Consider the following 15243-nt stretch of genomic DNA (forward strand, 5'->3'; position numbering starts at 1 on the left):
TACTGAGATGAAAAGTGCATTTGCATTTTATGATAGTGAGCCACAGACTTATTGCTCCCTTTTTTCCAATGAAGCCCAGGGAAAAAAAATATCAGAAGTTTTGCTTTTCTTAAACTATGGTTTTGCCTTATCATCTCATCCCAGATAAACTGTAGTTAGTCTTGAGCTGGGATTTGTTGAAATAAACCATGGTAAATAAAAATACCATGTAAATAAAATACCAAATTTAAAAAAAAACACAAATATAACAAAGGCAACAGTAAAAATAATGGGTTTCTGTCGTGATGGACTCTTGTGACGAGCCGATTGACAGATGATGGAAGCAGTTAGCTTCCTCCCATAATTGGGGCTTACCAGGGGTTGTGACACTAAATATAAACCATGGTAAAATGTATACATTGAGAATTCTCTCAGATTAATATCAGATGACATCTTAAGTAATAAATCAAAACTGTAATTTTTTAATTCCTTTGACTGATTGATTGATTGATTGATTGATTGATTTAATAAATTTATAGGCCGCCCAATCCCAAAGGACTCCGGGTGGCTTACAGAAAATAATTTTTTAAAAGTAAAGAGTTAAAAAACAGAGGAAAACAGATTAAAAGAAGCACATCATGCACCCAGTCTAATCGGGGCTGGACCTCGGTCATGAGGTCAACAGCCCCAGGCCTGCCGGAATAGCCAGGTTTTGATAGCCTTTCGGAAGGCCATGAGAGTGGGTAGGGTCCGGATCTCCGGGGGTGGTTCATTCCATAGGGTCGGAGCGGCTACAGAGAAGGCCCTCCCCCGGGGAGCTGCCAGCCGACATTGTCTGGCTGACGGCACCCGGAGAAGGCCCACCCTGTGCGATCTTATCGGCCGTTGGGAGGTGTGCGGCAGAAGACGGTCTCGCAGATATCTGGGTCCTAGCCCATGTAGGCCTTGATGATGTTAGCTAGTTTGGTATTCTATGTTTTTTGTAGGGCTTTGCAACTGGATTCAGGGAGGGAAGAGAACTTAAGATGCAGAAGTGCTTGTCCTCAAATCTAATCCAGGTTTAGGTGGGTCTCAACAGAAGGAATAGGACAGAAATGAGTAAACTACAATGTAACATATAGAGAGAGACTTACTTTAATGTTCCAAAGGAAAATCCTGCATGAGCAGGGGGTTGGACTAGAAGACCTCCAACATCCTTTCTCAGTCTGCTATGCTTATTCTGCATTCTAAAACTCTTATATGTATTATTTATTAGCAAAATGTCCATAATAATGGCTACAGGGGCTGCATACTTGGGAGGAAGATCCTGTGAGTTGCAAGAACATTGTTGGATGTATTTCCTATCCATGTAGACACTGTCTCACTGTGTATTCCACCCACCCACCCACCCATCCTATCCCACCGCAGGGCAGCATTTTGCCTTTCTCAGGGCAAGGAATACATGCTGGCTGTACCTTTCTACAGGAGGAATTTAACCTAGACAGGGACTATGTCTCTCTGCTTACTGGGGACCCCGAAAACTAGGCCAATTTTGTATTTATAGGATCCATGTCTTATTCTTGTCACAAGAAAGTATACTTTGATAAAAACGTAAGGACTAGAATTGCCCTCAATACATGACAGCTAATACTAATACCTCTGGAAGGCACCAAGCTGGGAAAGTACACATGTCCTGTTTTCTTTTTCCCTTTGTGAGGAGTCCTTGCTGCCATCTGAGCTTGATTGTTTTCTTGCAGATGTTTAATTACGAAGCTAAATAGCATCATCAGTCCTAGTAAGTTAACAGTAAGTGGCCTGACCAGTGATGGCTTTCAAATAATTTAGCAACCGGTTCTCTGCCCTAATGATAACCTGGGTAGGTGGGGCTCAGTGGTCATGTGACTGGGTGGGCGTGGCCAACTCAATGTCACTCACATCGATGGGCGCTTCACCTTAGCTGTGACAATGGTAATAAGGGTTAACCGGAGAGGCAGTTTCTGTAAGCAGGGCAATCAAGATGAGGCTAGAAAGAACACCAGAATGTTTCCTTCCTGCCTTCCTTACAGGATTAGCCTGTAAGGAAGGCAGGAAAAAAACAAAATATTTCTTCCAACAACTGGTTCTCCAAACTGCTTAGAAAGTTAACAACTGGTTCTCCCGGATAGGTGCGAACCGGCTGAATCCCACCACTGGGCCTGACCAAAGAACCCTACAAGACAACTCCCGCCCTCACTGAAAGGGCAAGCCAGTAGAATTTAAATTGAGGGCAGACCCCACACCTTACTAGCCTTGATGATGTTAGCTAGTTTGGTATTCTATGTTTACAGCATTGTTTTCCAAACGTTGCTTTGTGGTGTTTATATGATATGATTCGAGATTGTTAACATTATATTACTTGCTGGCCTCTAGAGAAAGAAAAGGGAAATATGTATCAATGTTAATTATCCTTAAGGATTCAATATTACAAGCATAAAACTGGTTGGTTGTTTTCCCCCATCCAAATGTAAAAATAACACTAAAGAACTGCAACTCATATTAAATTATCAAATAGATGCTAATGGTTTCAGTCTTAAGCTAATTACTTACTATTAAAATTGATTGATTGATTGATTGATTGATTGATTTGTTACATTTATATGCCACCCTTTTCCCCGAAGGGGACTCAGGGCGGCTCACAATTCAATCAGGGAAGGGGGTACAGACAGCGGGATAAAAAAGACAAGACATAACAATACAAAATTTAAAAACACACAACAACCATACCATTCGAGAAGGGGGGCAAAAGCTCATTAGCCCCAGGCCTGTCGGAATAGCCAGGTTTTAAGGGCTTTGCGGAAGGCCTGGAGGGTGGTGAGGGTTCAAATCTCCACGGGGAGTTTGTTCCAGAGGGTCGGAGCAGCCACAGAGAAGGCTCTCCTCCGGGTAGTCGCCAGTCGGCATTGGCCGGCGGATGGGATTCGGAGGAGGCCTAATCTGCGGGATCTAATCGGTCTATTGGAGGTCCATTGAAAATCTCCATTGAATTGTTACTCTGTGTTGTGTGTGCGTGTGTGCTTATTATGCTGATAAAAGGGAAAAAAAAGATAAAAGCAAGTTTAAAATTAAAATACTTAATAAGTAACAAAGAAAGGGAAAAATAAAATAAAAATTGTCCTCTTTCTGTAGTCTCCGTCCCATTCTTCATCTGCGAATTCGGCCTCGTTTCTCCAGTGCACCGTGGTTTCTTCTGCAATGACAGTAGCATCAGCTACCCCCTGAAGCATCCTGAGACCATCACCGACACAGTCCTCATTTCGGCAGGCACCCTGATCGCCTTCCTAGCAGTGAGTCAGGAGGGAGGCAAGGGGGAAGGAATGCTAGGCTCATGACTACGGAATCCCCATAGCAGTGGTGGGATTCAGCCGGTTCGCACCTATTCGGGAGAACCGGTTGGTAACTTTCTAAGCAGTTCAGAGAACCGATTGTTGGAAGAAATCTCGTTTTGTTTTTTTCCCACTTTACAGGACTAATCCTGTAAGGAAGGCAGGAAGGAAACATTCTGGTGTTGTTTCTAGACTCATCTTTATTGCCCTGCCTACAGAAACTGCCTCTCCGGTTAACCCTTATTACATTGTCACAGCTAAGACAAAGCGCCCATCGACCTGAGTGACCTTGAGTTGGCCACGCCCACCCAGTCACATGACCACCGAGCCCCACCTACCCAGATGGTCATTAGGGCAGAGAACTGAGGAGCCGAGGTGGCGCAGTGGGTAGAGTGCAGTACTGCAGGCCATTTCAGCTGACTGCTATCTGCAGTTCAGCGGTTCAAATCTCACCGGCTCAAGGTTGACTCAGCCTTCCATCCTTCCGAGGTGGATAAAATGAGGACCCAGATTGTGGGGGCGATATGCTGACTCTATAAACCGCTTAGAGAGTGCTGAAAGCCCTATGAAGCGGTATATAAGTCTAACTGCTATTGCTATTGCTAACCGGTTGTTAAATTATTTGAATCCCACCACTGCCCCATAGCCAAATGATCAAAGAATGAACTGTGTAATTGGACACGTTTCCTTCACCAAGGCCTAAGCGTAATGGCATCTGGAGGGTTTCAAGAAAGATTGGACAGCTATATGTCTGGAAGAGTATAGGGTCTCCTGCTTGAGCAAGAGGTTGGACTGAAAGACGTCCAAGGTCCCTCCCAAACCTATTATTCTATGTTCTCTGATCTAAGGGTCTTTATACCAATGCTCCCTACTTTTTTCATTAAGGATGGGTCCCCCTTTTCCTCTTTCCCACATTATTTAAGAAACATTTATCCTCTCGCTACTCCAAAATTATTTCAGAATTGCTTATAGACCAACCTTCTGTATTCTTTCTTGCAGATCACTGTAGGCGAAATCTTCCACGTGCGTCGTCTGCCCCACAGATCATGCTCCACAATCTCCAATCCTTACGTGTCTGCCCTCTATAAAGAAATTGGGGCCTTCCTTTTTGGCTGCTGCGTGGGCCAGTCCCTCACTAACATGGCGAAAATTGCCGTAGGTCGCCTCCGCCCACATTTTCTGGCTGTCTGCCAACCGAATTTCACGCACATTGTCTGCTCTGCTGGATACCTGGAGGACTATGTATGCACTGGTAGCCGCTCTAAGGAACAGGAGGCCAGGTATGTATTATGACAGCCTCTCGATGCCCAGCCCCGCGATTGGCATATTGACAACGATTCACAGGAAAGTGATGGTGTGTAGATATTTTTTATTCCTGTTATTTCGGTTCCACCACAAAACCGCGCTCGACGAAACCGCGTAGCTGACGTCATCAACAGGGCGACAACAGCGCGGAGACAGAAGCACGCTGTAAACGCTAAACCTAAAATTAACCCCTAAACCTAACCCCCCTAAACCTAATCCTAAACCTAACCCTAAACCTAACCCTTAACCTAACCCTAAACCTAACCCTTAACCTAACCCTAAACCTAACCCTAACCCTAACCCTAAACCTAACCCTAACCCTTAACCTAACCCTAACCCTTAACCTAACCCTAAAGCTAACCCTAAACCTAAACCTAACCCTTAACCTAACCCTAAACCTAACCCTAAACCTAACCCTTAACCTAACCCTAAACCTAACCTAAACCTAATCCTAACCCTTAACCTAATCCTAAACCTAACCCTAACCCTAACCCTTAACCTAACCCTAACCCTAACCCTTAACCTAACCCTAAAGCTAACCCTAAACCTAAACCTAACCCTAAACCTAACCCTAAACCTAACCCTTACCTTAACTTGAATCGGCTTGCTTTCAAAGCGCTATTTAAAGTGCCCTTCTTTCTCCGCGCTCGCTGTTGTCGCCCTGTTGATGACGTCAGCGACGCGGTTTAATCGGGCGCGGTTTAGTCGAGCGTGGTTTTGTCGTGCCACGGTTATTTCACATGCATCGTAGCCGAATTGCTTATGAAAAAGGGCTGAATCTTTGTTTCCTGTTTTCCTTCTGATGCTGCATGCAGCAACTTGCCTTGATCTGGTGGCCTCCAACTAAGTTAGTTTACAACCCAGGCAGTGGGACCGGCTAGCCAGAAAAGATAAGAATTGTGTAAGTCTAGCTCAAAGGTGTGTAAAGTGTGAGCAACTTGCAGGTCCGAAGTACCTTTTAAGTAAGCCCCGGAGCCACCAAAAAGTTCCCCGAGAGAAACAAGAATACCTATTAATGTGTGCAATGGTATGAACTGCAGACCCAAAAGCTTCTAAAAAGCATGGCTATCGGCTACACAAATGTGTCCATGCTTGATCTGCACTCTGAAGGAGAACAAATAGGCTCCAACTTCCAAAGAGCCGAGGTGGCGCAGTGGTTAAATGCAGCACTGCAGGCTACCTCAGTTGACTGCAGTTCAGCAGTTCGGCTGTTCAAATCCCACCAGGCTCAAGGTTGACTCAGCCTTCCATCCTTCCGAGGTGGGTAAAATGAGGACCCGGATTGTTGTTGGGGGCGATGTGCTGACTCTGTAAACCGCTTAGAGAAGGCTGAAAGCCCTATGAAGCGGTATATAAGTCTAACTGCTATTGCTATTGCTACTATTGCAAAGAGATGCCAAGAAGTCATCTAACTGTAGGCATCAGTGCTGGGTATGAACCTGAATTCAACTTATAGCAATAGCAGTAGACTTATATACCGCTTCATAGGCCTTTCAGGCCTCTCTAAGCGGTTTACAGAGAGTCAGCATATTGCCCCCAACAATCTGGGTCCTCATTTTACCCACCTCGGAAGGATGGAAGGCTGAGTCAACCCTGAGCCGGTGAGATTAGAACTGCTGACCTGCTGATCTAGCAGTAGCCTGCAGTGCTGCATTTAACCACTGCGCCACCTTGGCTCTTGAACTTACTCGCTTCTGCCACTCAGGTTGCAGGTTCATCTCTCAAGTTGGAGTAGGTAAGGAGGGTCCCATTAGCTTTTATCATTTTATCAGAGACCATAAGAGGGAAATCTCAAAATTGAGAAAGTGAAGCCAATATATTAGGGTACATAGCAATAGCAATAGCAGTTAGACTTATACACCGCTTCATAGGGCTTTCAGCCCTCTCTAAGCGGTTTACAGAGTCAGCATATCGCCCCCACAGTCTGGGTCCTCATTTTACCTACCTCGGAAGGATGGAAGGCTGAGTCAACCCTGAGCCGGTGAGATTTGAACCGCTGAACTGCAGAACTGCAGTCAGCTGAAGTGGCCTGCAGTGCTGCATTTAACCACTGCGCCACCTCGGCTCTTTACATCTCTAAACCAAAGAAAGAAAACAATTTTGGTGTAATAAATAGGAGGTTTTTTTTTTTTAAAAAAAAAAAAGCTTGCTCACAAGGAACATTAGAAGTGAAATATAAGAGAAGCACCCACTTTCTTGCCCCAATGGCAAGTTTTGTTCAATCAGACTACTGAATTGAATGGGCAATCCCAAGGAGTGGCGAAATGTTTGCCCGTGCCCATGGAGAAGGATGTAAGTGGTATATCCTTTGCAAGAGACACAAATCCAAGCGAATAGATAGAAAAAAACCTTGGATTTCCCATTCTGCCATACTCACCCCTACATGCTCCTCCCAGCGGGTTATAAGGCAATTCTTATGACATCCAAAGCTTGCATTATCTTTTGGGGGGTAGGAAATCTCTTTTTTTCCCCCTTTGTTTTACCATTATACGTTTCTCCTGACATTCAGCCGACTCCTCTGTCATTTCCATTCATCTCTTCTGGTTCTTTCTGACGAAACACACTCCAGCAAATGTGTTTCATGTAAGATCTGAAGAGTATCTGGACTGGGGAGATACAGGTTGGAACTATCAGGTGCTCCTTCGTTTAATAATCAGGAAAGAAACCACTCAACTCCATGCTTAGAATTAAGTGTACTTTTACTAATTACAAACTATAGCAATAGCAATAGCAGTTAGACTTATATACCGCTTCATAGGGCTTTCAGCCCTCTGTAAGCGGTTTACAGAAGTCAGCATATCGCCCCCAACAACAATCTGGGTCCTCATTTTACCCACCTCGGAAGGATGGAAGGCTGAGTCAACCCTGAGCCGGTGAGATTTGAACAGCCGAACTGCAGAACTGCAGTCAGCTGAAGTAGCCTGCAGTGCTGCATTTAACCACTGCGCCACCTCGGCTTATTACGATGAGTATCAAAGCAAAGCTGAGTCTGAGTAAATTGGCGCGGAAGCAATGGATATCATGTATAGGTCAATCCCCTCCCCTTGGCACCCCATTTTATAGTCCAATAATATTTCACCCAACTGTCAGGTGGGAGATGTCTTCAAAAAGCATCATCAGGGTGGAATAATAGCAATAGCAATAGCAGTTAGACTTATATACGGTTTACAGAGTCAGCACATTGCCCCCAACAACAATCCGGGTCCTCATTTTACCCACCTCGGAAGGATGGAAGGCTGAGTCAACCCTGAGCCGGTGAGATTTGAACCGCTGAACTAGCAGTCAGCTGAAATAGCCTGCAGTACTGTACTCTACCCACTGCGCCACCTCGGCTCTATAATGCTGGACGATTGGCCTTGGCGGGAAACTCCCCTCTTCCACATGCGCGGATAGATAGTCAGGGCAGCTCCTAATAACAATCCTCCAGCACATAATGATTCCCCTCCCAAATACCATGCCCCCCTTCCCCGTTTCAATGGCAGCCGAAAAGCAGCAGCGAAGCAGAGGCTGACATCAACGCGATGAGCAGTTAACCCAGCCAGAACTAGAGGGAATGGTGGGGAGGTTTGTGCAGTTCAGTCTGTCGTTATCCCAGCCTCAAAAGGAAGAATGGGATCAGATTTCATTTTAGAACAAACGAAAACACATGCAGAATCTGTTTTCTGCCTGCAGCTTACCTATCTCCCAACTTTCCTGTTCTATCCCTATCTGGCTTTGTCTTTGATTTGAATAGGTCTACTGTCAGCTTAATCATGATGGTAGTCGAGGAGACTGAATGCTTTAAAAAAAACAACAGGAAGGACTGATAAATAAAATAGACTGAGGGAGACTTCTGTTAGAGAACAATGCATTTATTGTATTGCAGTCTTATTATTAGCTTGACCCAAAAGCTACAGTCAAAACTGACCTCAGCCTTCACTGGGTATCAAACCTTTCAAGGCTGACAAACTCAAGAATCCCTTGGATTTCTGGGGGGGGGAAAACTTTATTGCTAGAGGGGTAATGTATCAAATTCTCAGAGGTCTATCAAATCCCTTCTCTAGATCAACTTAAACCTAGCGTAATTAAGATGGAATTACTCTGAGGATCTCCTTCTCATATTTCCCCTTTTCTCTGTATGTTCCCAGGGACTGTTAGACCTTCCAACACATTAAAACTATCCTATCTGGACTACAGAAATCTGGATAGCCACTAGATGGCAGCCAAGGGAGCTTTCTGAAGTCTTTGTTGTGTAATCAAATAATCTTTTTTTCTGTATAATCAAATTAATCTGTTCTCCAAGCTTTCAGCCCAATGAAAATTTATGGGCATGTAAGTCTCCTTAAAATAATGGATTTTAATGAAATAGTTAACTACGTTGAGTCCTGGGGTACTTATGATTAATGTTGGTGGGATTGGAGCCTTTCAGGATAGCCATCAAAACCATGAAAAGGATATCAGAAGAAAATGGTTTAGTGTAGTCAAAGTAAGGTTATGTAATGATCAAATGTCATTTGTGGCTGGAGCCAGTATGCCAAACTAAGCAGTACATATTATCTTCAGAGAAATATCTTATTTTCTCTTCCAGAAAATCCTTTTACTCTGGCCATGCCTCCTTTGCCATGTATACCACGATGTACTTAGTGGTAAGTTCCCCTCTTCAGGTTCATAGACGTGGTGTTTGGGAAGAGGGCAGATCATCGCCACACTGCATGAACCACAGGGGCAGTGGTGGGTTTCAAAAATTGTTCGAACCTACTCTGTGGGTGTGGCCTCCTTTGTGGGAGTGGCTTGCCGCCCATGTGACCAGGTGGGAGTGGCTTGCCGCCCATGTGACTGGATATGAAGATGCCGACGACACTTGTCAGAACCACCTTGAATTACCCCACACACAGCCCTGGCAGGCATAAGAATAGGATGCAAACTTGTTTTTGAAAAGGCACCTTTGGTTTGCGTTAAAACAACGTCAACACACGCAATGTTCTGATTGCACCACAAACGCAGTAGTCATCCTTCCCTTTCGCAGAGGCCCTGAGTTTTATAAATAGGAGCATGATAGTGTAGAATAATCATATCCAAGGACCAGTGGTGGGTTTCAAAAAATGTTTGGAACCTGTTCTGTAGGTTTCGCCTGCTTTCCGGGTCCACTGGTGGAACCTCTTCTAACCGGTTTGGTAGATTTGACCAACCGGTTCTACCGAATAGGTGCGAACTGGTAGGAACCCACCTCTGCACAGGGGGGGGGGAGTGTTACCCTATGTGGTAACTGCTTAAGCATAATCCAGTGGAGGAACAGCCTTGTGACACAGGTGCAAGGTGTTTCTCTTCAAAATTATTAATTAAAACAAACACCCTCAAGGTTTAAACTGGTGTGCAAAATGCAGTTGGAAGATATATCACATGAAGAGAGTTTGCTTTATGGGGTAATCTCCACAGAGATTATAGTTTCGTTTTTGCCTATGTGAATGGCAGCCTTCATAGCAACACAACCTTTCTAGATAGCAGAAAATTCTAGAGACTAGCTGGAAAAGAATGTTTGGTGCTGAGTTAGCAGGCATCCTGAAGTGTATTTTTGCCTGGACTCTTCTTGCTTCAGATTCTGATTTTAGTTTCTGAACTTTCACCGTCTAAATACATTGAAAGCGTATTTTCATTCCTCTTCCAGAGCAGGGAGATAGGTATTCTATGCTTTTTTAAAAAAATAATTGTTATTTTTTAAAAAAATAACACAGAATAAAAATTAACAAGAACTAATACTTAGAATGAAGGAGAAATGAAAGAAGAAAAGAGCAGAAACAATGGTGCAGTAATCAAAGGAAAGGAAAAATAGAATTATAAAGAATGAAGAATACAAAACATAGAATAACCTATTACTCCGTGTTTACAGCATTATTTACATTTTTGTATATTATTTTTATTCTAATCTTCAATACCATATAACATTTTTTCCTATTTCCCATAAATAAAGGGTACCCAATCATCATTAAATTTAGACATTTAAATCTAAAGCAGTCAGTTTGGGCATCTCAGCAAATTCCATCATCTTCACCATCCATTCCTTCATTGTTGGTAAAATCGAACCTTTCCTCCTTTATGCATATAATAATCTTGTTTCCATCATCATATATAAAACAACGTTCCAATTTTTTTTCCAGCTGCTTATCCTTCTATGCCAAAATAAAGGTTCCACCACAAAACCGCGGTCGACTAAAGCGCGTGTGACTAAAGCGCGGTGACAAAACCGTGCCGTCAAAACCGCGCGACAACAGCACGCCGACAACAGCACGCCGACAGAAGCGCGCTGTAACATAACCCTAAACCTAACCCTAAACCTAACCCTAAACCTAACCCTAAACCTAACCCTAACCCTAAACCTAACCCTAAACCTTACCTTAAGTTAAATCGCGCTTCTGTCGGCACGCTGTTGTCAGCGCGCTTTTGACATCGCGGTTTTAGCACCGCAGTGTTGTCGGCGCGCTTTTGACGTTCGCGGTTATGTCGTGCCACGAAAATAAAAGCCTCTGGCTTTAATTGTATATGAGCCTTTAAAATCTTCTGTATTATTAGGTCTAATTGAGTCCAAAATCTTAGCCATTCACCAAGCATGATAAAATGTCCCTCTTGTTAATTACATTTCCAGCATAAGTTTAAAGACCTTGGAGATGGGTTTTCTAGAGCAAGGGTTCCCAACCCCCCCAGTCCATGGATCGGGACTGGTCCGCAGCCCATTGGGAACCAAATTGCACAAGCTGTGGGTGAGCCCACAAAGCTCCCATTTGTGCAAGCAGCAGTCACATATGCAAAACCATCCCCTCTCCCAGTGGTGGGTTTCAAAAAAATTTGGAACATCTTCGGTAGGTGTGGCCTGCTTTGTGGGAGTGACTTTCTGGCCATGTGACTCTGTGGGAGTGGCTTGCTGGTCATGTGACCAGGTGGGAGTGGCTTGCCAGCCATGTGACTGGGTGGGCCTGGCCAACTTGTAAAATGTTGTGAAACTCACTTAACAACGCTCTTGCTTAGCAACCAAAATGTTGGCTCAGAAACTCTGGCATTTGAAGCACGCAAGTCTTAAAGCTGTCAAGTTACAAGACCCTTGCACCCCTAACCCTTTAGGAAAAAAAAAACTCCAGGGGAGTTCAAACTTGACAGCTTTAAGACTTGTGGACTTCAACTCCCAGAATTCCTCCTCCAGTCACGTTGGCTCAGGAACTCTGGCATTTGAACCACACAAGTCTTAAATCTGTCAAGTTACAAGACCCTTGCACCCCTAACCCTTTAGAAAAAAAACCCCAGGGGTGTTCAAACTTGAGAGCTTTAAGACTTGTGGACTTCAACTCCCAGAATTCCTCCCCTCGCTCTTCATCTTGATGATGTGCGGACGGGCAGGGGGAGGGAGCTGGAACCGGTTCTAAACGGCACTGTAGATTTGTGGAACCTCTTCTATAGAAGTGGTTAGAACTGGCAGGAACCCACCCCTGTCCTCTCCCCTGCAGACCACTGCTGTGCTGCCGGTCTGTGCAGCTGGAAAGATTGGGGTTCTAGATGACCATTGAGCCTTTGTCTTGAGGCAGGTCTTTCCACAAACTTCCTTGATTTTAACATTCATCGTCTCCTCCCAAAAAAACTTTGGAATTGAAATTTGGATGGACAGCTGGGCCTGCAGAACTTAATATTCCTCCCGAATTGCCATTTCCATTATGGAGAAATGATTTATTAATGATTTATTGCATGAATTTGCACTATAAATGGAGAAGGGGGTTAAACATAATACGAAACAAAATAGCGGTACTATAGATTTATTTGAGTTTGGCCCCATTTAAGGGAGCCCAGCCAATTGTAGTGGATTCATCTTCAAGTTGAAATGCAAGTTGTTTGTGGAAATTGCAGAGCAGTGGTGGGTTTCAAAAATTTTTGGAACCTCTTCTGTAGGTGTGGCCTGCTTTCTGGGTCCACTGGTGGAACCTCTTCTAACCGGTTCGGTAGATTTGACGAACCGGTTCTACTGAATAGGTGCAAACTGGTAGGAACCCACCTCTGTTGCAGAGGAAATGGAACAGATAGCAATAGCAGTTAGACTTATATACCGCTTCATAGGGCTTTCAGCCCTCTCTAAGCGGTTTACAGAGTCAGCATATCGCCCCCACCAATCTGGGTCCTCATTTCACCCACCTTGGAAGGATGGAAGGCTGAGTCGACCTTGAGCCGGCGAGATTTGAACCGCCGAACTGCAGATAGCAGTCAGCTGAAGTGGCCTGCAGTACTGCACCCTAACCACTGCGCCACCTCGCCAGCCTGAGGAGACCTTTTTCTGAAACTGAGAAAGGGCCTCTCTCCTCACAAAGAAACGGATTCGGATTCTAAAGCCCTTCATCCGGAGTGAGTGTCAAAGAGGGATGCCCCGTCTCTGATATTGAAAAAGAGTCTTCCCAATAGGTCCAGCATACAGAGATTTTCTGAAATCTGTTACTGTCACTGTTGTTCATCCTAAGCAGAGGATCTACAAAGTGGAGCACACTTTACACAGGATGTAAGAAAGAGGGCAATTGAGCACAAGCACCTACTACTCTCTCTCCATTCCACCTCCCATCAGAGGTGGGTTACTGCTCTTTCGGCCCAGATCAGCCAAGCCGGTAGTAGTGACTGCGGGAGATTCCGCCCACCTGCCTGGACACTTCTGGGCATGTGCAGAAGCATCATGCGCATGCACGAGGGCGCCCAAACCGGTAGTAAAAAGATTAGCAGCCCACCTCTGCCTCACATCTGTGTTGCTCTCCATGCATAAAAGACATGGAGTTATGAACAACTAATTTCCAATGCAATATGAAATCTGGAAAAAAAATTCAATCCTGCCTAAATTGTCTAACTTTGTTTCAAAAAAAAAGAATGTTGCCATTAAATCGTTTTTGCAGCTGGAAAATATAAAAGCAAAAAGGGTTAAAGCTATTGCTCTCATCCCTGTTTTCCTTTCTCATAATTGAAAGGTTTCTAATTGCCCCGCATAAGGCATCAATTCAGAGGTGGGTTCCTACCAGTTCGCACCTATTCGGTAGAACCGGTTCGTCAAATCTACCGAACCGGTTAGAAGAGGTTTCACCAGTGGACCCGGAAAGCAGGCCACACCTACAGAAGAGGTTCCACCATTGCCACACACACACACACACAGAGAGAAAGAGAAAGAAAGAAAGAAATAAAAGAAAAAAGAAAGAAAAAGTGAGAGAGAGATGAAAGAAAAAAAGGAGAAAGGGACAGAAAGACAAAAGGAAGGAGAGAGAGAGAGAGAGAGAACACATGGCCGGCAAGCCACTCCCACCAGGTCACATGGCCGGCAAGCCACTCCTACAAAGGAGGCCACACCCACAAAGTAGGTTCGAAAAAATTTTGAAACCCACCACACACACACACACACAAACACAGAGAGACTCACACAGAGAGAGAAAGAGAAAGAAAGAAAAAAAGAAAGAAAAAGTGAGAGAGAGATGAAAGAAAAAAAGGAAAAAGGGATAGAGAGACAAAAGGAAGGGGGGAGAGAGAGAGAGAGAGAGAGAGAAAAGACATGGCCGGCAAGCCACTCCCACCAGGTCACATGGCTGGCAAGCCACTCCCACAAAGGAGGCCACACCCACAAAGTAGGTTCGAAATTTTTTTGAAACCCACCACTGCATCAATTGGTTAATCTATTGTGCTAAGCAAGAAAGCTCCATTTATTAGCGTTTCCATGCTGAATCTATCCAGCCCCTTCTTTTAATCCTCCAATTTCTCTGGAGTATTGCTCTTGAGATTCCTGGATCATTGTCATTGCTTCTGCCAGAGTTGCAGATTTAAACAGATTGGGGGGGGGGGGACTCTATGTAAGCTTCTCTTTGCTTTATACTCTGTTTCCGCTGCTTGTTTCCCAGTTCTACCTGCAGGCCCGATTCACCTGGCGAGGCGCTCGGCTGCTACGCCCACTGGTCCAGTTTGTGCTACTGATGCTAGCCCTGTACACGGGCCTGACTCGCATTTCAGACTATCGGCACCACCCATCTGATGTGATTGTGGGACTGCTACAAGGAGCACTTGTAGCCTATTGGGTGGTAAGTTACAATCTGTGTTTGTCACTCTGCCTGACCCTCTTTTGCCTCTCGAGAGTGAGAAGGAATTAGTTGATTAATATGTGACTTCAGTACCTGGGAAAAATCCTAGAAAATATAATCAAGCAGCAGATTTGCAACAGTGGTGGGATTCAGCCGGTTCGCACCTATTCGGGGGAACCAGTTGGTAACTTTCTAAGCAGTTCGGAGAACTGGTTTTGGGAAGAAATCTTTTGTTTTTTTCCCACTTTACAGGGCTAATCCTGTAAGGAAGGCAGGAAGGAAACATTCTGGAGTTGTTTCTAGCTTAATCTTTATTGCCCTGCTTACAGAAACTGCCTCTCCAGTTAACCCTTATTACCATTGTAACAACCAAGGCGAAGTGCCCATCAACCTGAGTGACATTGACTTGGCCACGCCCACATGATCACATGACCACCGAGCCCTGCCTACCCAGCTGGTCACTAGGCCAGAGAACCGGTTGGTAAATTATTTGAATCCCACCACTGATTTGCAAGCACCTAGAAACGAGCAAAGCTATTACGAGAAGCCAACAGGAGTGTGTTAAA

General features: G+C 44.6%; 1 protein-coding gene across 5 annotated transcripts in view; it reads left to right on the top strand.

Annotated features, from left to right (window-relative positions):
- Positions 1-14868, top strand: part of LOC116504167 (phospholipid phosphatase 3-like) — a 32098-nt gene extending 17230 nt beyond the window's left edge. For 3 of the 5 annotated variants that reach the window (XM_032211031.1, XM_032211033.1, XM_032211034.1), the window contains exons 3-6: positions 3124-3281; positions 4320-4600; positions 9193-9250; positions 14501-14862. In XM_032211031.1, the coding sequence (XP_032066922.1) occupies positions 3124-3281; positions 4320-4600; positions 9193-9250; positions 14501-14746 (743 nt within the window). In that variant the 3' untranslated portion in view covers positions 14747-14862. Of the gene's footprint in view, positions 1-3123; positions 3282-4319; positions 4601-9192; positions 9251-14500 lie in introns of all 5 variants that reach the window. The other 2 variants (XM_032211030.1, XM_032211035.1) reach the window with 2 other exon arrangements.
- The last annotated feature ends 375 nt before the right edge of the window (positions 14869-15243 follow it).

This window comes from Thamnophis elegans, chromosome 2, assembly GCF_009769535.1.
Source record: "Thamnophis elegans isolate rThaEle1 chromosome 2, rThaEle1.pri, whole genome shotgun sequence".
Classification (NCBI taxonomy): Eukaryota; Metazoa; Chordata; class Lepidosauria; order Squamata; family Colubridae; genus Thamnophis; species Thamnophis elegans.